At 45.5% G+C, this 24192-nt stretch overlaps 2 protein-coding genes across 9 annotated transcripts in view; one reads left to right on the forward strand and one right to left on the reverse strand.

The window, feature by feature from the left end:
* Nucleotides 1–16440, reverse strand: part of KLHL18 (kelch like family member 18) — a 65568-nt gene extending 49128 nt beyond the window's left edge. For all 3 annotated transcript variants that reach the window (XM_037729954.1, XM_017520049.2, XM_017520015.2), the window contains exon 1: nucleotides 16077–16440. In XM_037729954.1, the coding sequence (XP_037585882.1) occupies nucleotides 16077–16430 (354 nt within the window). In that variant the 5' untranslated portion in view covers nucleotides 16431–16440. The remainder of the gene's footprint in view (nucleotides 1–16076) is intronic.
* The window catches only part of KIF9 (kinesin family member 9), a 46700-nt gene continuing 38815 nt past the window's right edge, over nucleotides 16308–24192 (forward strand). Inside the window, exons 1-4 of one of the 6 annotated variants that reach the window (XM_037730091.1) lie at nucleotides 16542–16676; nucleotides 17891–18115; nucleotides 21123–21220; nucleotides 22498–22779. In XM_037730091.1, coding sequence (XP_037586019.1) covers nucleotides 18079–18115; nucleotides 21123–21220; nucleotides 22498–22680 — 318 coding nt within the window. In that variant the 5' untranslated portion in view covers nucleotides 16542–16676; nucleotides 17891–18078 and the 3' untranslated portion in view covers nucleotides 22681–22779. The other 5 variants (XM_037730143.1, XM_037730064.1, XM_037730042.1 and 2 more) reach the window with 5 other exon arrangements.

Raw genomic sequence — 24192 nt, forward strand, 5'->3', positions numbered from 1 at the left:
AAAAAAAAAAATCACAATGAGATTTCACAGAATGGCTAAAATAAAAAACAGTGATAATACAAAATGCTAGGCTGGGTGTGGTGGTTCATGCCTATAATCCCAGCTGGTCTTGAGCCCAGGAGTTCAAGACCAGCTTGGGCAACATGGCAAAACCCATCTCTACTAAGAAATAAAAATAAAGAGAATTTAAAAGTATATATATATATATATATGTATATATTTTTTATTGTATTTTAGGTTCTGGGGTACATATGCAGATCATACAGGATATATATAAATGCTGGTGAGGATGCAAAAGAATTGGGTCACTCAAATTAGTCAGGGTTTTCCAGAGAAACAGAACTAAAGGGAAGAGAGGGGAAGAAAGTCGGAGGGAGAAAAATAGGGAGGTGGGGAGAGAAGGTGAGGGAGAAGAGTGAGAGAGGGGGAGAGAAAGGAAAAGGGGAAGACAGCAGGAGGGAAAAAGGAAATGGAGAAGGGAAAGATAGAAGGGCAGAGAGTGAGAGAGTGAGAGGGGGAGGAGGTGGGGGGAGACAGAAAGAAATTTATTTTTAAGGAATTGGCTCATGTAATTGCGGGGGCTAGCAAATCCAAAATATACAGTGTGGGCTTGCAAGCTGGAGATTCAGATAAGATTTGATGTTACGGTCTTGAGTCAGAAATCTGCAGGGCAAGTGAGCAGGCAGGCAACTTAGGTAGGTTTTTATCTTGCAATCTTTTCTTTTCTTTCTTTTTTTTTTTTTTTTTTTTTTTTTTTTTTTTTTTGAGACAGGATCTCATTCTGTCACGCAGGCTGGAGTGCAATGGTGCAATCATGGCTCACTGCACTTTGGACCTCTCAGGCTCAATAAATCCTACTGCCTCAGTCTTCTGAGTAGCTGGGATTAAAGGTGTGTGCCATAACATCTGGCTAATTTTTCTATTTTTTGTGGAGACAGGGTCTCACTATGTTGCCTGTGCTGGTCTCAAACTCCTAGGCTCAAGAAATCTTCTCACCTCAGCCTCCCAAAGTATTGGGATCACAGGAGTGAGCCACTGCACCCAGCCTATTTTGCAATCTTGAGGCAGAACTGCTTCTCCAGGAGAAGGCTCAGTTTCTGCTCTTTAAGACCTTATACAGACTGGATGAGGCCCATCCACACTATGGAAGGTAATTGACTTTATTGAAAGTCTACTAATTTATTATTATTTCTAAATGAGATGGGGTCTCACTATGTTGCCCAAGTTGGTTTCAAACTCCTGGGCTCAAGCAATCCTGCCTCAGCTTCCCAAGCAGCTGGGATTATAGGCACACACCACTGCACTCAACTAAAGTCTATTAATTTAAATGTTAATCACATCTAAAACAATATCTTCACAGCAACATCTTGACCGGTGCTTGACCCAACAACTGGGCACCACTGCCTAGCCAAGATGACACATAAAATTTAACCATCATACTCCTATATGCCAATAGGAATGCAAAATGATATCGCTACTCTGGAAAATAGTTTCACAATTTCTTCTAAAACTAAAAATGCATAAACAGTATGATATAGCAATTCTACTCTTGGGCATTTATTCCAGAGAAATGAAAACAAATTCACCCCAAATCCTGTACATGAATATTCACAGCAGCTTTATTCATAATACCCCAAAACTGGAAAAATGTCCTTCAGTGGTTGGAAATGATTAAAAAAATTATGGTACAACCATATCATGGACTACTATTCAGAAATATAAAGAAAAAAAGATCAAAACACACGATAACTTGGATGGACCTCATGGGCATTAGGCTGGGTGAAAAAAGATCATGAACTCTATTTCATTTATATAACATTTTCAAAATGAGAGACAACAAATTCATGGTTGTCAGAGATTTTGGTGGGTGGGAGGGGGCTGAATGTGACTATAAAGGGTGGTACATGGAGATCTGTGTGGTTATGAATTAGCTCTGTACTTTGAAGGTCGTTAGTAACCTTGACAAGAGCAAATAGTGGTGGCCTGATATAACTAACTTACCTATCCTTACTAAAACATGAGCTCCACCGAAGGGGCAATCTTTGTATATTTCATGTTTCCTGGAATCGTCAGGCAATTAATATTCAGTACTTGTTGAATAAATGCTGTTTCAGAATGAGTCAAGTCTGGTCATGTCAATCCCCATTTTGGGAGGCTCCCTACTGCCTACAAATCAGATCCAAACCCTAAACAGTTTATTTTTTCTTTTTCTTCATTTTTTTAGAGACAGGGTCTTACTCTTGCCCAAGCTGGAGTGCAGTGACACAATCATAACTCACTGTAGCCTCGAACTCCTGAGCTTCAGCAATCCTTCCAAGTAGCTGGGACTATAGGCACATGCCAATGTGCTTGGCTAATTTTTAAATTTTTGGTAGCGATGGGGTCTTACTTTGTTACCCAGGCTGGTCTTGAACTCCTGGCTTCAAGGCATCCTCTTGCATTAGCCTCCCAAAGTGTTGGGATTATAGGTGTGAGCTGCTGCACCTGGCCCCAATCCAGTTTTATCCTCCTCCATGACTCTCTTCTAAACTGTTGGCAATTCCCAGAAATTGTCTTGTTCTATACGGTTGGATTCTTATTCCCTCATTTTTATGCCCAGTGAATTATTCCTTATCTTTGAAGATTCAGCTCAAAGGTTCCCTCCACTGAGGGGCCTCTCTGACTTCCAGGCAGTCAGCTCTCTCCTTCCTGTGGCACGTGGTACAAGCCTCCACTATAGCACACATTATATTGTCCCTAATGAATGTCTCTGCATCCAGACTGAACATTCTTCCCAAAGAAAAGAAAGTTATATCCTAGTACTTAACACAGTGCCTCATACTGAGTTGTACTTAATGAATTCTAAAGCCTATTTCTCTAAAAATAGGCTTCATCTGAGATATAAACAAGCAACAAAATTTCTGATGAATTTTACTTCTTTTTAACTGTTGACCTTCTGGCTCAGGAGTGGCAAAGCTGGTCAAAGTGGGGGCTCAAAGGTGGAAAAAGCATGACCCTCTCATCTCATCTGAAAATTCAGTTGGCTGAAGTAAAAGGCTCAAGAATAAGATGGTGAGGCTTAAGGTAAATCTGCAGAGGGCTTGACTCCCAGGGTAACAGTGTATTCCCAGTCCTGAAGAAATAAACAAACCACACTAGCTACTTTGTGGGTTTCTAACAAGATGGCGTATAAGGAAATGGAAGTGGGAAGATTCTTCTTTCACCTTGAATGCTGATCACCTGGCTGCCAGCCTGGAATATCAGCAGAGAGATACACATTCATATAATACTACCACAAGCAGAAATGATGAGTCCTCACAAACCCTTGGGGTTAAGAAACTGATGGCAAGTATAATGAAACATACTGGCTCAGTCTGCGGTTTTGATGGCATTTTAGAGCACACTCTTTGAACACGGTTGACGGAATCACAACGAGGCCGGGCACAGTGGCTCACACCTGTAAGCTTTGGTCTCTCTGCTTTAGGGTACCCCACTAGGTGGTAACACAGGAAGGGAGTGAGGAAGGAAGTAGCTGACCAGCTGACACTAAAAACGGACTTGGGGATCCAGTCCCATATAAACAGCTGGCTAAAACATTCAGGCTGTTTCCCACTTCTTCTAAACCCTCCCAACTTTCTATCACCCATAACCAGCAAGGTCAAATGAGAGCAGAGGGAGGAAGATGAGAGGGCAGAGCCCTCAGGAACCGCTGAACATGTAACTGCACCAACTTCAACTGATTTGCAGGTGTGTCTTAACAGTCTAGACTCCTCACCATGAAAATTTAAGGAGTTCACACTCAACCTACCTCTCCAATCCCACCTTCCACCTTGCTCCCGTATGTCTTACTCATGTGAGAAATGGTATAGGTGCACTTTCTTGCCTGGGTCCCTGACACTCTCCCCTAGCCTGGAATGCCTCTTTCCACTGTGCCTGTCTGTCAAAGTCCTATTAATCTTGCAATGTACCAACTAAATACCATCCTTTCCATGAAACGGTCAGAACTGTAAATATGGGCAACTCCTTTGATGTCCCCTTAGGCCTCTGGTGGTGCCTATGCAGTTGGAGAATTCATCAGACTCTGCCTTATCTCATAATTATTAATAATTGGTGCATATCCATCTTCCCCCTCATCTATAAATGCCAAAGACAGAGGCTGACTCCCATTCACAGCAGGCTGTCTCATGCACCTACAAAGTACCAAGCACAGTGAAGTGCACTTCTGTAGCATTAACTGAAGAAGCATCTCAAACATAATGTCAGGGGTTGGTTAGGGTGATTCAGTAAATACTTTTAAGTACTTGAAACATGCTAAGAACTATACTAGATAAGAGATGGCTCAGGATTCAGGAGTTCAACCTCTAGAGGGGAACAACAACACTCTAACATATCTACATCCTGTTCAGAATGGTAAGGTGAGTAGGAGCAATGTGTGATGGCAATGCTTCTCAAACTTTAGTGTGCACAGGATGTAAGAAGCAGCAGATTCTAATTCAGTAGGTCTGAAGTGGGGCCTGAAATTCTGCACTTTGAACAGGCCCCCACCCAGGTGATGCTGATGCTATTAGTCCAATAACAACACTGAGTAGTGAGGGGTTAAGGTACAATGGAAGAAAGGGGGATGAAGTACACCTGGAGGAGTATGAGAAGACTGTCTTCAGAGGGATGGGACTGCACACAGCCCCCCACTGTGATAGGACAGAGCACAAGAAAGATAGCATGGGTCCCCTGAGAAAAGAAAACATGGAAGGGGCCAGGCACAGTGGCTACACAGCACTTTGTGAGGCCAAGGTGTGAGGATTGCTTGAGGTCAGGAGTTTGAGACCAGCCTGCTACCAAAAAAAAAAAAAAAAATTAACAGTGTGGTGGCACACACCTGTAGTTCCAGCTACTCGGAAAGCTGAGATGGAAAGATCACTTGAGCCCAGGAATTCGAGGTTACAATGAACTATGACTGCACCACTACACCAGCTTGGGCAAGAGCGAGACCCTGAAGAAAGAAAAAAGAAAAAAAAAAGGAGAAAGAGAAGGGGAAAGGAAGGGAAGAAAGAAAAAGAAAAGAAAGGAAAGGAAGAAAATATGGAAGAAAGCCTGAAACATGGATAGGATAAGGCCCCGCTTGGCAGACGTAAGCAGATACTCTAAGCCAAAGGAACACTAGAGCAAAGCCCCAGAGGAGAGCTGATGCAGGAGGACACCATGGATAAGCAGGGGAGAAGAGCAGAGAGGGGCCACGTCTGCAGAACTCTGAATCTCAAGAATACAGCTGGCAGTCTTAGAGAAGTCAACCAGAATGGCTGTCAGCCACAGAACATGCTTAAGCTTCTCCCTCTGACGTCTGAGACGGCAGTGACTGGCGGATTTCTATGAGCAGCTTAGAATAATCAGAGATTCAGTTAAATCAGCAGTCCTCTCCTAAATCCTACAGAAAACCAGCCACCACCTGCTGCTCCTGCATTCCCATTACCCCTCAGACATCTTGATTACTTAAAATGCTAGGCCATATACATGCAAAACACAAGATTTCCCTCACAGGAGGAAGAGGCACCGTTTACAGCAACCAAGAACTAAGCAGCTCGGCTCGACTCTGCTGACAAGTTTCTAACCTCTGATTGTCACTGTGTGCAGAATAGAATTTCCTTCAAAAACAAGTCAGAATTTGTCTTTTGGCTCTGGCCATTATCATCATCTCTCCTAAACCGCAGGAAGGGGACAGTGCAAGCGAAATGCAGTGCTGTCTTCAAGAACCATGCAATATGCACCCTTTCTATATCTTACTTATCTCTAACACCTGGCCTTGACCCTTCATTCATAGATACATATCTTGGTTTCATGCATTCATTCACAAGGTATTTACTGAGCCATACTGTACCATGCAAGGAACTGTGCTGGACCCGGGCGGCTGCTTCTCTGACCTCATGTCCTTCCACTTTTCTCCATGGTCACTCTTACCATTCTGGCTTCTTGCTGTTTCTCCAAAACACCAAGTGTACTCCTGCCTCAGGGCTCTGTGCTTACTCTTCCCTCTGCCTAGGATATTCTGCTTTCAGATATCCTCGTGGACTGCTCCCTCACTTCATTTAGATCTCTATTCAGAGAGGCTGGCTCCTGCTTTACTTTTCTTTATGGCACTGAACACCACTGGACATCTTCCATCTCTTTATTGTCTGCCACTCCACTAGAATGTAAGTTCCTACTCAAAAAGGCTTGGCCTACTCTGCTCACTGCTGCACCCCCGGCACCTAGAACAGTGCTTGGCACTTGGAAGGTGCTGACATACCTGCTGAGCATCCTGTTGAATGAAAATGAAATGAGAAAGCACTCAGAGCAGAACAAGATCAGAGCTAAGCCTGAGGAAAAACAATCTGTGAGCAGCATAAGGTTCATTCCCTAGAGAGTCAGTAAGAATTCTCTCAAGGCCGGGTGCAGTGGCTCACACCTGTAAGCCTAGCACTTTGGGAGGCCGAGGCGGGTGGAGCACCTGAGGTCGAGGGTTTGAGACCAGCCTGGCCAACATGATGAAACTCCGTCTCTACTAAAAATACAAAATTAGCCAGGCATGGTGACACATGCCTGTAATTCCAGCCACTCAGGAGGCTGAGGCAGAAGAATCGCTTGAACCCAGTAGGTGGAGGTTGTGGTGAGCCGAGATTGCGCCATTGCACTCCAGCCTGGGTAACGAGCGAAACTCCGTCCCCAAAAAAAAAAAAAAAAAAAAAAAAAAAGAATTCTCTCAACATGCTAGTAAAGTTAAAGAAACCCTGCGTTAGGTAAAAGATGAAGAGGATCTCAATTAGAACAGTGGCTTACTGAGCACCTATTATGTGGATACCTCAGTAAATAATTCAGTCACAGCCCTGCTCTCATGAAGTTACAACACTATAAATAATTATATAATTACTATTGTAATGTCACAAAATACACGTAAGAGAGGATGGGCCAAAGTCAACTTGCATGACTAGATGGATTGTGTGCCCTCCTTACACACAGGAAACAAAAGATGAGCAAGGATGTTCATTTTAGACATAATGAGTATGAGGACCCACAGGACAAATGTATTTGTAATTTGCAGAGGACACCAACACACCTTTACTTGGAAGACAAGTTAGCATGGCTTGTTTTGCAGGTCCTCAGAATAGGTCTGTCAAGGTTACATGACATTTAGAGTTTACAAATCAACTTATGAAAAATAAGCTCACAAGACATCCGCATCTCCTGTATATGTACCTCTTAGAAGGCAATTCCTTTTAAGTGACCACTTGAAGTGCAGCTACAGGGCTGAGCTAATATAATTTGACTCTTAACAGCTGAGGCACCATAATACAAAAACAGAGTAGGAAAGATTACTCCTTAGCATCAGATGTTTCTAATCATTGGGTTTGAATGCAGAGACAAATTCTGTTTTTAGTGTCTACAGTCACAAAGCACTTATAAGCAATCTCTCTCGCCCACGTGGTAACAAGTCTTTAGCTAATTATCTATCTTTTGAACACTGGATTAAATATAAATAACATACAATTTGCCATGTTTAAGTGTACAGTTCTGTGGCATTAAGTACATTCTACAACCATCACCACTATCCATCTCCAGAATTTTTCATCCCCCCAAACTGAAACTGTACCCATTAAACAGTAACTCTCCATTTACCCCCTCCTCCCGGCCCCTGGCATCCACTACTCTATTTCTGTCTTCATGAATTTTACTATTCTAGGTAGCTCACATAAGTGGAATCACACAACATTTCTCCTTTTGCAACTGGCTTACTTCACTTAGTGTAATGTCTTCAAGGTTCATCCATGTCACAGCAGAATTTCCTTCCTTTTAAAGGCTAAATAATATTTCACTGAATGTATATACTTTTTTTTGAGATAGTTTTGCTGTTGCCCAGGCTGGAGCACAGCGGTGTAATCATGGCTCACTGCAGCCTTGACTTTCCGGGGTTCAGGTGATCCTTGCACCTCAGCCTCCCAAGTAGCTAGGACTATGGGCAGGCACCACCACGCCTGGCTAATATTTGCATTTTTTGTAGAGAAAAGGTGTTGTCATGTTTCCCAGGCTGGTCTTGAACTCCTGGATTCATGCCATTTGCCTGCCTTGGGCTCCCAAAGTGCTGGGATTACAGGTATGAGCCACTGTGTCCTGCCATATACTGTATTTTGTTTATCCTGGTAGACCCTTGGGTTGCTTCCACCTTTTGGCTATTGTGAATAATGCTGCTATGAACATTGGTGTACAAGTATCTATCTGTTCTTGAGCTTATTTTTTGAAAAGCATTTTTTTTTTCTTTTTGGGACAGGGTTTCACTCCTGTTGCCCAGGCCGGAGTGCAATGGCACAATCTCGGCTCACCACAACCTCCACCTCCCAGGTTCAAGCAATTCTCCTGCGTCAGCCTCCCGAATAGCTGGGACTACAGGCATGCACCACCATGCCCAGCTAATTTTGTACTTTTAGTAGAGATGGAGTTTCGCCATGTTGGTCAGCCTCCCAAAGTGCTGGGATTACAGGCGTGAAAAGCATTTTTGCGTTCTGATCAGCTATTCAAAACACTCTGCCCACACATACCATTATATTGGGTCATATTTGAACTACGGATCCTCTATTTTGCCTGCCAAAAGCCTAAGCTCTGACCTTTACCTTCAAGGCCTTGAACACCAATTATCTGTTCCACTGGAACATAAGAGCCATCAGGGTCCCCTCTGGTCTGCCATTCCGCAAGCAGCTAAGCATCCTCAGCTTCCACTGAGATAGAAAGAGGGCATGGCGTCTTTAGTTAAGACTTTGGAAACATTCTGCTTCAAGTTCCAGCAGAGCTCCAAGGCTTTACAAATGAGATGCTAAATTTAACAGTAATTTATATGTCACTTATTCACTCACTAATGAGTATAGTCCCATGATCACCTGCAGTAAGCTAAGAAAATTTTTTTCACTTCTGGTTCATTTGTATTCTTTAACAAGAAATGTTTCAATTCCTAAGTACTGTGTTGAAACTACAGAAGTATATGCTAGGGCAATAAATAACTGTAACCTATTCCAAAAGCCTTAGAGGCCCTATCAGTATATAACAGAGATCAGTAAACTGTAGCCAACAGCTTCAGCTCATGCTTCTTTTGTAACATTTCACTGGAACACAGCACACCCATTCATTTATATATTGAGTATAGCTGCTTTTGCACTACAGCATCAGTTATGTAGCTACAACTGAAACTATATTACCCACGAATACTTAAATATTTACTATCTGGTCCTTAACAGAAAATGTTTGTCAACTCTTAGTTCACACACCTTGGTTCACCCAGTTTTGTCCCCAGTTGGAAAAAAGAATGATGTAATCAGCTCCTTGGATGTTCTTCCTAAGGTCTTCCTAAGCTAACCACAGGCCAGCTGGCTGGTTCCATGCCAAAGAGGCAGTGAGAGTGCCAATACTCAACAGGTCGAAAGTAGAAAGGTAGATGCCATGCTTGTAATTTGGGAAGGGCAAGGAAGAACATACTTTTAGAAACACAAAGTGGTCTCATCTTCCATCAACTAGCTTACAAGCTAAACCAAGTGGGGCTAACAGGCAAACAATGGAGTCTCACGTACAGAATAATAAAGGAACTGTCTGCAGTTAAGAAATATCCCTGAGTACAGGCTTCTTAAACGTACATGGTAAGCCGGCGAGCCAGCCAGCCAGCCAGCCAAGCTGCAGAAGCCATAGGGTGAACATGGTGAATGTTGCTTTGTTGGTAACGGATAGTTCAGATTGTACGTCCAACTCTCTTTGCCACCCTCATGTCAGCCAGCATCAAGCTCTCTAATTCACTTAATTGGTGTACAAATTTGACGGCATTATCCCCAACATAACTTCAACAGAAAGAGATTAAAACTGAATTTTTGGGGCCGGGCGCGGTGGCTCAAGCCTGTAATCCCAGCACTTTGGGAGGCCGAGGCGGGTGGATCACGAGGTCAAGAGATCGAGACCATCCTGGTCAACACAGTGAAACCCCATCTCTACTAAAAATACAAAAAATTAGCTGGGCATGGTGACGCGTGCCTGTAATCCCAGCCACTCAGGAGGCTGAGGCAGGAGAATTGCCTGAACCCAGGAGGCGGAGGTTGCGGTGAGCCGAGATCGCGCCATTGCACTCCAGCCTGGGTAACAAGAGTGAAACTCCGTCCCAAAAAAAAAAAACAACTGAATTTTTGATGATATGAAATTCTTATAACAAGTGCTATGCTCCTCAAGGAGCATGTTCTTCCTCTAAGTTCTGATTGCTCATTAAAAGGGAGACAAGGCTGGGCCAGGTGTGGTGGTTCATGCCTGTAATCCCAGTACTTTGGGAGGCTGAGGCAGGAGGATCACTTGAGCCCAGGAGTTTGAGACGAGCCTAGGCAACAAAGTAAGGCACCATCTCTACAAAAAAAACAAAATTAGCCAGGCGTGGTGGCGTATACCTGTGGTCCCAGCTACTTGGGAGGCTGAGGTGGGAGGATGGCTTGAGCCAGCGAGTTTGAGGCTGCAGTGAGCTGTGATCCTACCACCGTACTACAGCCTGGGTGACATAAAAGTCTCAAGAAAAAAAAAAAGAGAGAGAGAGACAGAAAGACAAAGCTAACTACATAGAGAGAGAGAAACCTAACTACATGAAAAATGTCAGTAGAAAACCTTGGGAATGAACAATATTCAGAAGCACAAGTTATCCAATACAATGTCATTTCAAAAATCAGTCAAGAGTTCGTATGGCTAGAAGACTAGTATAAAAAGCCTGCATCTTTCTTCTCTCCTGAAATAAAATGTTGGTGTGGCATCTGGACATTCACATCACTGCCCTCTGTGCTCGAGAATGACACTAAGGATGCTTTGTTCCCTACTCTGCTTCATAACATCAGCAAGGCAGGTGAATAATCTGACAGGATGTAAAAGCATGGCTTCTACCAATAAACAGCTGTGTTAGATCTCAGCGGATAGAGCTTTGTGCCATGGGCAAATCCCTTAATAGCTCTAAGTCTCAGGGTTTTTTTACATCTGTAAAATGATGGCTTAAAAATTTTCTTATTTGTATAAATTTAGGGGTACAAGTGCAGTTTTGATCATGGATATATTGCATAGTGGTGAAGCCTGGGCTTTTAGTGTAACCATCATCGGAATAATGTACATTGTACCCAGTAAGTAATTTCTCATTCCTCACCCATTCCGCCTCACCCCTCCGCCAGTATCCATTCATTCCATACTCTCTGTCCATGTGTATACATGAAAAATGATAGCTTTGACAGAGAACCTCTACAATTCTTTTTTTTCTTTTTCTGAGACAGAGTCACACTGTTCCCAGGCTGGAGTACAGTGGCTCAACCATGGCTCACAATGCAGCCTCAACCTCCCAGGCTCAAGTGATCCTCCCACTTCGCCTCCCAAAGTGCTGAGATTACCAGTGTGAGCCACCGTGCCCAGACTGTAGCTCCTTTTAATATGATTATTCTAGCTCTATAATTAACGCTGTGTAACTCACTGTACTATACAAAACATAAAAATGGCATGCATCAACAAGCCCTTTCTTCATTTCCTCATATCCTTCTCCACCTACTTTCTCATCACAAAGCCAGTAGTGACAACAAATTAGACAAGATTCCAGATGTGTAGCTCTTGAAGCCAATTTCATGAAAACTGTGTACCTAAATTTAGTGGGTCACAAGGAAACATTCTAATACGGTACCTTTCACCCATGGAAAAAAACATTTCCTTCTGAGGACTGAATTCTCAGAGCCAGGTTCAAAACCTTGGCAGGGGCCTTGGGAAAATGCTGAGAAGACTAATGCCAGCAGATCTTTCAGGAACCATTTATCAGTGGTTACAAAACAAAGGGTGTGTGTCTATACAGGGAGCTCCTCTCTCCTCTAGGCTTATGGGCCTGTGAATAATACTCAGGTATGGTGACCTCATTCTGCTGTCAGTCAAAAAGAAAATAAATGTGTGAGATAAAGGAAGAATAGAAATACGCACATGAATTTTGATGCCTACAGAAGCCTTGGGGAAAAAAATAAATATATGAATCTGGCTCCAAATCTCATGAATAAGAAAAAAACTCATTAAATCTAGGGAGTGTATCCAACTGGCTAGACCCAGATGAATCAGACAATGCTGCCTGAGCCTTGGGCTCCTAGCAGCCCAGAGCAAAGGAAACGAAACTGAACTCTGGGAAGAGGGGATGAGAGCTTCCGTGGACTCAAATCTCTCTACCTAGGCCAAGCTGTATGCCAAGAAGTCTTGCACTACAATCCTCCTAACTTTTAAGATAAAATGATTTGACAAGGAAAGGACCATGGCTTTTTCTCATAACAGGTTCAAGCCATCGGAGATACACAACGTGATTTTTTGTTTTAATGAATACATTACTCTTTTCTGTCATGCCTCTACCTCACTATCCGACAGGCTCCCAATGAATTTAAATTTCAAATATTTCCAAAAAGGAAATGAAGCCTAGGTTCAAGGGTTGGCAGTGAATTTTGAGAATGTGGCATGCCTGCTAATACTCACTTTCACATTTTCCCTAAATTCAGGAAGAGAGAAAAAATGATATGCCATTAAGGATGAATACAGTAGACCTGAGGTAAATTAATTCATGTGGTAGCCCCCAAAATCAGTTCATTTACCATCAGTGACAGAAGCAGCAACAGGAGAGTATGAAAGGACACTTGGGCTGGGCACAGTGGCTCATGCCAGCACTTTGGGAGGCCGAGACGGGCGGATCACAAAGTCAAGAGATTGAGACCATGGTGAAACCCCATCTCTACTAAAAAATACAAAAATTAGCTACGTGTGGTGGCGCACACCTGTGGTCCCAGCTACTCGGGAGGCTGAGGCAGGAGAATTGCTTCAACCAGGGAGGTGGAGGTTGTAGTGAGCCGAGGTCGCGCCACTACACTCCAGCCTGGCGCCTGGCAACAGAACAAGACTCTGTCTCAAAAAAAAAAGAAAGAACACTTGATCCTGAATACAGAGACTAAGAGTCCAGTCCCAGTTCTGCTGAACTCAATCTGTGACCTTGGACAAGTCCCTCCCCCTTCTGGGCTTAGGTCTTCATTTGTAAAGTGCCAGCTATTGAAGTAGCGCAGTGGCTGGCAGTCTTTTAAAGCAATGAACATTTTGTTCAGGTAAAATGATTCAAAGTTCATCAGAAGCTAAAACAAACTCAAAATGGCAGGTTGAACACATGAACATATCTCCACTCCTAGAAACTCCATTAAATGACTGGGCGCGGTGGCTCACACCTGTAATCCCAGCACTTTGGGAAGCCGATGCAGGTGGATCACGAGGTCGAGTTTGAGACCAGCCTGACCAACATGGTGAAACCCCGTCTCTACTAAAAATATAAAAATTAGCCGGGCATGATAGCACACGTCTGTAATCCCAGCTACTCAGGAGGCTGAGGCAGGAGAATTGTTTGAACCCAGGAGGTGGAGGCTGCAGTGAGCTGAGACTGTACCACTGCATTCCAGGCTGGGCAACAGAGTGAGACTCTGTTTCAAAAAAAAAAAAAAGAAACTCCATTAAATTATTATTAATAAATATATACCACTGGCCAGGGACAGTGGCTGGTGGCTCACACCTGTAATCCCAACACTCTGGGAGGCCAAGGCAGGTGGATCACTTGAGGTCACAAGTCTGACAAACATGGTAAAACTTTGTCTCTACAAAAATTAGCTGGGCATGGTGGTATGTGCCTGTAATACCAGCTACTCCAGAGGCTGAGGCAGGAGAATCGCTTGAACCTGGGAGGCGGAGGTTGCAGTGGGCCAAGATTGCACCACTGCACTCCAGCCTGGGCAACAGAGAAAGACTCTGTCTCAAAAGAAAGAAAGAAAGAAAAAAATATATATATGTATACACACACACACACACACACACACACACACACACACACACAACTTACTGAGCATTTACTACAGGATTATTTGAAGTACATTAACTAACTGAATCCTCAACACTCAAATAGGTGGTGGTCTCCATTTTACAGATGAGACAGAATCACCAGCATTTAAGGAAGCTGCTCATTTTCACAGCTAATAAGTGGCAGACTCAGAACTCAAACCTGGACAGTGTGGCTGCAGAGTCTATATGATACTGCCTCTTAGACTGACGATCAAGGAAGAGTGATGCTCCAAAGGAAAAAGAAGCAGAGACAGACAGCAGATTAGAAGAGTCAACAAAATTTTAGAAGAAGAAAAGAAGACAAATGAGAAGTAACTGACTTAGAGGATGCTGAGTGTTGCAGATGGCAAGCCACTGAAGAATCCCCTCCAAAATGGAACCATTGGAAATACCAGTTTCCTCTGAAGTTGTAAGCATGAGGAAGGGCTGAAATCAGGAAATACTGGTCTCCCTCCCCAAGGCAAGCAACTGCTGCATCACCACCCAGGTAGAAGACTGGAGGTTTACTCTTCGGACAGGATGAATAAGAGCCTCTAGACGTGGGTCATCAGGGTACCACTGAAGACAAGGAAGTGGTACCATTTAGAGAGATTAAGTGAAACTGCATACAGAAGGGAGAGCCTCCAGCCCTCTCCCACCATAAGGCTCCCAGAACAACAGCCAGGCTTATGCCCCCTAAGAGGAGGCCTGGAGAAAGATCTACAGTTCAAGACCAGCTTGGGCAACACAGTGAAACCCCGTCTCTACTATAAATAGAAAAAAATTAGCCAGGTGTGGTGGTGTGTGTACTGGGGAGGCTGAGGCAGGAGAATCACTTGAACCCAGGAGAGGGAGGTTGTAGTAAGCCGAGATCGCCCCACTGTAGCCTGGGCAACAGGGCAAGACTCCGTCTCAAAAAAAAGAAAATAAGAACAAAAGGATCTCTGCATAGTTTTGTTTTTTCTTTCTTTCTCTCTCTGTCTGTGTGTGTGTGTGTGTGTGTGTGTGTGAGAGAGAGAGAGAGAGAGAGAGGGAGGGAGAGAGAAAGTGAGAAATAGGAGCAATAGGGTCTTGCTCTGTTACCCAAGCTGAAGTGCAGCGGTGCGATTACAGTTCACTGCAGGCTTCACCTTCTAGGCTCAAGGGATTCTCCCACCTCAGTCTCCTGATAGCTGGGACTACAGGCACAGGCCACCATGCGCAGCCAATTTTTTATTATTTGTAGAGACAGGGTCTCCCTACATAGCCCAGGCTGGTCTCCAGCTCCCCCGCTCAAGTGATCCTCTCGCCTCTCAAAGTGCTGGGATTAGGAGCGTGAGCCACCGCGCCTGGCCTGCATGCTTTTTAAACAGGGGTCACCACAGATGCTGAGCGCTTTCCAGCCAAAGCCCAACAGGGAGCCCCACTCATTACTTCCCCAACCGGACGGCTCCACATGGTTCGGTGGCTTGGCCAGGGAGCAGCACAGTACGCCTCTTCCACATGAAAGGACCCAGGCACAGGAGGGAGGCTGGCTCTTGCGACCAGAATGCTGGTGGGGAACAGGTGGTTAAGATATCTTTCCCTCTTAATGTCAGTCAGCATCCCTCTCCCTATGCAGCCAAGAGGCCCAGCCCCAGGGACCTTTGTGATGGTGGTGGTGGTGAGCGGTGCCTTCAAGTGTGGGGCAGGTGGCTTCCCACCTCAAAAAATAACCAGATCAGATTTTAAAAGCTCTTAAGAGACAAAGCAGTAATTCAAAAATTAAGGGCAGGCAATGATTCCTAAGGAGAAGCCTTCTCCTCTACAACAGCACAGCCAACTTCAAGAGGCACAAAGAAATTTCTGTGGTGACAAGAAAAGGTGCTTCAGTGGTGCCCATCAGCACGTGGGGCCACCACCGCCCCTGCCTCCATAGAAGGTAAGTCCATTTTCTCTTATCTGTATGACAGAAAAGGGAGGCTGTCACCCCAATGTCTCCCACTCCGAGGGCCTAAGCGGCGCACCTCTCAACCTTTCCTTCCAAGGGCTAAAAGGCTGTCCTCTTCCTCTCCCCACTCGGCCCCTATCCCGTTCTCCTGCTTGGCACCTCTCTCCCCACTACTCTGTCCCCCACAAACCTCTTCTCCCCACGCCTCTCCCTGCTGACCTCTCTTTCCCTGTCCCCCGCCCCTTTTTGCTGCCCGCTCGACCCCTTTCACCTCAGCCCGCTGCTGCCCAACCCACGGTACCTTGAGGGTCACGTCGCACAGCTTGCCTTGCCGCCGGATCTCCTCCATGACTCCGTAGCCGCGACTAGGCAACTCGGACACCGAGAAGTGCACCAGATCCTCCAGCTCCTCCGCACCGTCCTCCACCATCTTCCCCGGCCGCCTCAACTGCGCAGGCCTCGCCGGCCGGCTACACACTAACCAGGGCGGGGCGAGCGCACACGCCGCCAGCAGCTCGGAGCGCGGAGCAGCAATCGGACGGGCCTCCGCGGCCGCCGTAGTTGAAACTCCTCGGCGCCGGAAGCCCCGCCGCCCCGCTTCCTGGTTCGTGTGCAGCCTTCGTTCCCTCGCTACCCCGACCTTCGCTTCGCGCATGCATCTGCCGAGTTCTTTCTAGATCAATCGGCCTCATCTCTCGTCTTCCCAATTCGGCCATGACCTCACCTGTATCCTCGACGTAGGACCTCGGACTTCATTTCCGCCACCCTCGACACTTCCGGAATCCCCGGAAGCGACCCGTTGCCATGGCGACCGTGTACACAGCCAGTCAGCCCCGCGTGGGGAGTGCAGGTGGCTTCGGTTGCAGCTTCGCGTCCTGGGAGCGTCCCTGCCTGGTAAACGGTGAGCAGAGGCTGCGCGCCGGTGAGAGTGGGGAGACGGGAGACCATGGCTGGAGTCCAAACGCCGATCTATCTGGAGGTTCCCAGCTTGGGTCCCTCATTTCTGAAACCCAGGCGAAGGAGGGCGAGACATCGCGGGAGTCCCTTCAGCCTGGCCACGACTTACGGTCTTCAGAGCCAATGTTCATTGGTCTCACAAAGGGATCCCACGTCGCGCCCAGGACATTGAAGCTGTGAGGCAGGGAGCCGGAGGTCGTCTGGACTCTTCTGCACTAGTCGGTTTTCGAACTAGAGGGGGTTTGGGGATCACCAGCCCGAGCCCTACTCTTTACAGATGAGGAAACCGCTCCCGAGAGGGACTGGAATGGGTCCAAGGCCTATTGCACCCCACGCTCCACGCGGGGGTTCGGCACATTGAGTGAGGAAAAGGAGAAAGGCCAGTTTTGCCTGAGTCCCAGTCTTGTTCAGCCAAGGCCAGGTGCAATTGGACCCAGTGTTTGGGGTTCGGGTGTTGCTGCTGCCACTACGGTAGCTATGAGGGTTCCCCATGACAGCCCCTGATCTGTACGGGAGCACTGGAAGATAGGGACCCACCTGGTGCCTACTGCCTCACCAAACGTTCTCTTTCTCTTGTCGAGCCTTCATGGGTGCTTGTGGCCAGTTCTGTTCATTCCCACTCAAAACAAATGAAGCAACCTTGAGCGTCTTAACACAGAAGTTTCCTGGTGGCCATTCAGAGACTTGCTTTGTTATAACAAATATCAAAGGGTGGTTCCCCAAGGAGAGGCATTTCCCACAAGTCCCGAGGGAGAAAGGGAGGGGGCCGGGGGCAATGGCTCACGCCTGTAATCCTGGCACTTTGGGAGGCCGAGGTGGGCGGATTGCTTGAGCTCAAGACCAGCCTGGATAACGTGGGAAAACCCTATCTCTACAAAAAATACAAAAATTTTCCGGGCATGTTGGTGCACGCCTGTAGTTCTGGCTGCTTGGGGGGCTGAAGTGGGAGGATCACTTGAATCCAGGAGATGAAGGCTGCGGTGAGCCATATTGTGCCACTGCACTCCAGCCTAGGAGACAGAGTGAGACTCTGTCTAAAAAAAAAAAAAAAAAAATTTTGTACCTGGAAACCAAGTGTCCTCCTGGAAGGGCTGTTTGCTTGGGTTGGAGTTGTCATGGAAGGGGAGTGACATCATATGTCTCTTGGGACTCTCTCAGTAGTGATTGAAGATGGAACCATATGTGGAGATTCTGCTGCCCCCTGACTTCCAGCCATTACCATCACCACCCACCACCATTTCCTGAACACCTCCTCTGTGCTGGGCTCTGCCCTGGACATTGTGGGGGGATTCAGAAGAGATAAAATCACAATCCTTGCCTTAATTTGGGAACTGAAACCCACTCAAATGGAGCGGCGTAAGAATGGTGACAAGCAGTATTTCAGTAAGTGCAAGATGGCATGGGGTCCCCCCCAAATGTTTGGATGTTAAGGGGAAGCTGAGTAGCAGGCTCACAAGACAAGTGTGCAAAGGAAGACTTATTGCAGGTAGATATAGCTCCTGGCATGCTTGGATCCATGGTGTCAGCATGGGGAGGGCCTTGGGTAGCATACATGGGGTGACTGCATGTGCACGTGCATGTTGCCAAATAGCAAGGCAGAGAAGGGCCAGGCTCTGGAGGGAGAGTGATGCTTTTGTTTTGTTTCGTTGAGACAGAGTCTCACTCTGTCATCCAGGCTGGAGAGCAGTGGTGCACCATCACTGCTCAAGTGATCTTCCTCCTTAAGCCTTCTGAGTAACTGGGACCACATGCATACATCACCACACTTAGCAGATTTTAAAAATTTTTTGTAGAGACAAGGTCTTGCCCAGGCTGGCCTCTAATCCCTGGCCTCAAGCGATCCTCCCACTTTGGCCTCCCAAAGTGCTGCGTTTACAGGCGTGAGCCACCATGCCCAGCTGAGGTTGATGCTCTGAACTGGCCCATGCTACCCTTGTGCAGGGGCTTCAGGGAGGGAGGCCTAGGCACCTGCTCCCAGAGCTCCCCTGCTTCTTCATGGTCTCTTTCGGAGCATACCCTGGATGGCATCTGAACTTCCCTGGGCAGGAGAATGGGCCCTTGGATGTGAAGAGTGATTCCCTAAGCTTTAGAAATTGAGTGTGAGTGTGAGGCTGAGGTGGGTGGATTGCTTGAACCCAGGAGTTTAAGACCAGCCTGAGCAACATGTTGAAACTCCATCTCTACAAAAATGCAAAACATTAGTCTAGTGTGGTGGCATGCACCTGTCCTTCCAGCTACCCTGGAAGTTGAGGTGGGAGGATTGCTTGAGCCTGGGTGACAGAGGCTGCAGTGAGCTGAAATCACACCAGTGTACTCTAGCCTGGGAGACACAGTGAAACTCTGTCTCAAAAATAATAAATTAAATAATAAATTAATTAAAATCTGGAATAACTTTTATCAGGTAATACCCATTGGACCTCTCTTAATTTTATATAAAATGTTACCGTTATTTAATGTACTTTTTAATAAAGCAAGATAATCTAAGTAAAAGAAGTCCCTGTTATACATGAGGGGTTTTTTTATAGTTAATGTCTTAAAAGTTCGTTTTTGTTTTGTTTTGTTTTGTTTTGTTTTGTTTTGTTTTGTTTTAGACTGAGTCTTGCTTTTTCACCCAGGCTGCAGTGCAGTGGCATGATCTTGGCTCACTACAACCTCCACCTTCTAGATTCAAGCGATTCTGCCATCTCAGCCTACCTAGCAGCTGAGATTACAGGTGCTCACCACCACACCCAGCTAATTTTTGTTTGTTTGTTTGTTTGTTTTGAGATGGAATCTTGCACTGTCACCCAGGCTGTAGTGCAGTGGCATGATCTCGGCTCACTGCAATCTCCACCTCCTGGGTTCAAGCAATTCTCCTGTCTCAGCCTCCTGAGTAGTTGGGACTACAAGCAAGCGCCACCATACCCAGCTAATTTTTTTGTATTTTTAGTAGAGATGGTTTTTCACCATGTTGGCCAGGATGGTCTTGATCTCCTGATCTTGTGATCCGCCCCCTCCTTGGTCTCCCAAAGTGCTGGGATTACAGGTGTGAGCCACTGCTTCCGGCCGCCTGGCTAATTTTTGTATTCTTTCCAGAGATGGGGTTTCATCATGTTGCCCAGGCTGGTTTCAAACTCCTCCGCTCAAGAGATCTGCCCACTTTGGCCTCCCAAAGTGCTGGGATTACAGTGTGAGCCACTGCACCTAGCCAAAAGCTAGTTTTTTAAAAGCCAACCCATGCACCTGTAGTCTCAGCTACAGGTTAAGAGAAGGTTAAGAGAATCACTTGAGCTCAGAAGTTCAAGGGCAGACTAGGCAACATAAAGAAACCCTTGTCTGTAAAAATAAAAAAAATAAAATGAATGTTAATTTTTAAAATATTGAACATTGCTGGGCATGCCTATAATCCCAGCACTTTGGAAGTCCAATGCATGAGGATCATTTGAGGCTAGGAGTTCAAGACCAGCCTAGGCAACATAGTAAGACACCATCTCTACAAAAGAAGGTAAGAAAATTAGCTGGGCACAGTGGAATGCACCTATACTCCCAGGATCACTTGAGCCCAAGAGGTCAAGGCTGCATTGAGCCGTGATTGTACCACTGCACTCCAACCTGGGTGACAGAGTGAGAGTCTGTCTCGAAAAAATATATATGTGTGTGTGTATATATATTTGTATGTCTTATGTCTTCCTTTATATATGTGTATATATATATGTGTGTGTGTGTGTCTTATGTGTATATGTATGTATATGTCTCATGTCTTCATTTATACTACTGTATATATGTGCACATGCATGCACACACACACATTGAAAGAAAATGATGACAATTTAGTTAGGTTTTAGGAGAGCAAGAGGAGGTAGGGGACTGTCTGTGATATTTTTTCTCAATGTAGTAAGAGAAGAAAGAATATTTGATTATGGACCAAGTATTCTTCTAGGGCATTTACTTCTGATCTAGTGAGTCTGTCAGAGGAAAGGATGCTGTATCTGAAGCCAGATAAGTTAATGAGAAGAAAATTAGTTTTAATGTATTTCATAGTAAATATTTTAGAAGAAAATATAAAAGAAGGAAAGCCTAAGTGGACTCATCATCTTAGATGCAGAACATTTCTAGAAATGACATCTAAGATTAGGCCAGCATTCTTTTTACTTTGTATCTCGGTTTCTCTGGGATCGTTGGTGGAAAGTGGCAGAGCAGCCTGTGAAGCAGGAAGGGCGTGTATCTGTTGAGCAGTGTCTTGTGGTAGGACACTGAAATGGTGAGGGGTGAAAAGGAAGACTGGCTTTCAGGGAGAGAGGGAAACATGGACTGCTCGTCACTCTTTCTGATCTTCTTAATGAATGACCCCTCTCCTCTACTTGTTATTTGATAATGACTATTCAAAATTTCATTGTTCCCTTCTTTTTAGCTAGAATGGGTACTAGGAAAAAAGTTCACGCATTTGTCCGTGTCAAACCGACCGATGACTTTGCTCACGAAATGATCAGATATGGAGATGACAATAAAGTAAGTGCGATGTGTTTGCCTTTACCCGACTGGCCTCTCTGTCCCACCTGACTATAGTGTGACTGTATTTCCAAATGACCTTTGAAGGACCAAGACAGAATTGGACAGGATCCAATCAAGTCCAAACTACCCCCTCACAATGCTGTTAATTAGGAAATTCATAAAAATCCCATCTTTAATTGTCTTTTAATGATTTTACCTTTAATGAATTAATAAGTTTACCTTTACCCTCATATCTGACACAGAAAAATGGACATTTGTTCACATTCATAAAGCTTTCCAGTGTGTGATCGGTCATTGTATAATCTCCCAAGGGGTGCAGTAAGAATACCTTGAGTTAATTACAAGGGGAAACTGCTCAAGCCTCAAAGTTCCCAGCAGTCAGAAAAGAGCTTACATGCAGCCCTGTGAAATGTGTCCTGCTGGGCGTGGTTTTCAATGAACATAGAAGCATAGAGCAATTAATGTGTGAATGAACCAAGTCTTTCTTTCTGGATTTTAATTTTTCTCTGTAGCCAGGTATGGCTCCTGCATTAGGGCAGTCAGGGTAAGATCTCAGCAAGAGTTTTATATCAGAAGTTCTCATCAAGAAGATTGGAATCTACCATTGCCTTACCCAGTATGTCCTTAAGCCAGCTGCTACCACAGTGGCCTACGTACTGTGAAGGGGCGTGCATCTAAAAATCTGCTGATTACAAGTACCCTGGGCACCCTCAATTTACTCTTAATTCCAATGAGTAACTGTGTCTGAGAAGTCCATAGCCTTCTCTGTGGCTGTCATTTAATCATCACTCACATTGGCCCATAGTGTGGAAGCAGATGCTCACAATGCAGAGCTAAGGGAGGCCTCACTCGGTAACCAGTGATGGGGCTGGAGCCCAGGCCTCTGTCACCAGGCTCCCTGCTCCCTCTGGCCTAATTCAAGGCCTCCCCTATGCTTGTGGAGTCTATCTAAATCTTGTTTAATAAAAACATGATAAATTTGATTGACCTCATATCATAGATGGGGGAACCAAGACAGATAGCACCCTGTGAACAAGGGTTAGAGGTACTAAAACTAGCAAGTGCTCCAGCCTCCTGATCCTTCTTCCACTTCCCTGCAGCAGCTCCCTTCTCCCATCCCAAAGAATTTGTCTGGCATATCAGCCCCTACGTGGGAGTCCCTATTCATCCTGCAGTTCACTTCCTCTGTTCCCTCCAGGTGAGGCCTCAGCTATCAGTGATTTTTTTTTTACCAGTTTCTGAACAAAACTTTTTTTCTCACTCTTTTTTCCTAGACCATTGATATTCACTTAAAAAAAGACATTCGGAGAGGAGTTGTCAATAACCAACAGACAGACTGGTCATTCAAGTTGGATGGAGTTCTTCACAATGCCTCCCAGGACTTGGTTTATGAGACAGTTGCAAAGGATGTGGTTTCTCAGGCCCTCGATGGCTATAATGGTAACTTAATTAATTAACTGTTATCTTATGTAAGAACCTGAGGAGCCCCTCCTGCAGTAAGAGATGCAAATATTTTATGGTGAATAAAATAAAACCTCAGTTACTATCATTTGTATGCTTATTTGTCTGTCTCCATGTTCTTACGGTGCAAAACGTACTGTTGGCTTGTTGACATTGTGGGCATGGCTTGATCCAATGTCCTGGGATTCTACTTTCATAGGAAAATTATCTCAGCTTATTGAAACCTCCACCTCCCGGGTTAAAGTGATTATCCTGCCTCAGCCTCCCTAGTAGTTGGGATTACAGGCGCCTGCCCCCATGCCCAGCTAATTTTTTTGTATTTTTAGTAGATACAGGGTTTCACTATGTTGGCCAGGCTGGTCTCAAACTCCTGACCTCAGGTGATCCACCCACCTCAGTCTCCCAAAGTGTTGGGATTACAAGCGTGAGCCACTGCACCTGGCTCTTACTAGGAGCTATTTTCATTTATTCTACCAACACAATCAGTGTACGGTTGATATTCTAGTATAGGATTATATAAAAGAATATATTACCATTTAAAGACTTTGCCATCTGGTGGCTGCTAACTAGGATATTCCCTGTTTTGCAAATTTAGGTTTTATATTTAAAAGTCCATTGAGTGTAGATGCTGTAATTTATCCTGAATATGATACGTAGATGTGGTCCCCACTGACATCAGAAGGTTCTCTTTTGGTTTTCATCATGCTCTGAGGGGATTGCAACCTTGAGGAGGTGGAGACAGAGGAACTAAGGCCCAGGGAGATTAATAGTCTTGAGCACTGGGTGCTGCAGAACCACAGGTGGGCTCTGAGTTGCAGCTGAAGTGACTGCTTCCTGTTCATTTGTTGGGTTAATAGACACCCATTTCTGGCTCCAACTCAAGATGCTGAATCAGGGCCCCTTGTGTAAAACCTGCTACCAGTCCCAAGAACTAAAGCGTCTGTGTGTCAAAGGCAAAAAAATTCAACAGCCTAGCATTGCCTGGGCGGATCTGCTGTGTAAATGCCCAGGGGCAGCCTGTGGGGTGGGGTCTGGCTCAGGCTGCCCTTGCTAAGAGGAAGAACAGACAGGAGCTGGAGCTCAGGGTGACTGCATGGTTTGTGTCCCGGAGCCTGTTGGTGATGGTAGACCTAAAGAATGTTGAGAAGTGCAATGAAAGTCTTCCCAGGGTGAGCAGTGGACCAGATTAGGGCCTGGTCATGGGGGTACATTTCTGGAAGTGGCATGGAACCAACTAGGAGCCCTGTTTGATCCTGCAGGAATTCGTAGTCTACAAAGAATTGACAGAAAATGCCCTTTCCACTCCGTCTCTTCCTGGAGATTTTGAAAGCCCCTCTTGGCCTCTGTAGGGGAGTTGATGCCTCCTGCCAACCCTGAGACCCTGGCAGTTCATAGCCGGGCGAGAGAAGGGCTGGAGTCTAAGGCTCCTATCTCCCTCCTCATCTTTGTAGGAAAAGTTCCAGTTCCTCTGCACCCTGAGATTCCCTGTTCTCCTCAGAAGCCCTAGG

The sequence above is a fragment of the Cebus imitator genome, unplaced genomic scaffold (genome assembly GCF_001604975.1).
Source record: "Cebus imitator isolate Cc_AM_T3 unplaced genomic scaffold, Cebus_imitator-1.0 Scaffold0, whole genome shotgun sequence".
NCBI classification, from domain to species: domain Eukaryota; kingdom Metazoa; phylum Chordata; class Mammalia; order Primates; family Cebidae; genus Cebus; species Cebus imitator.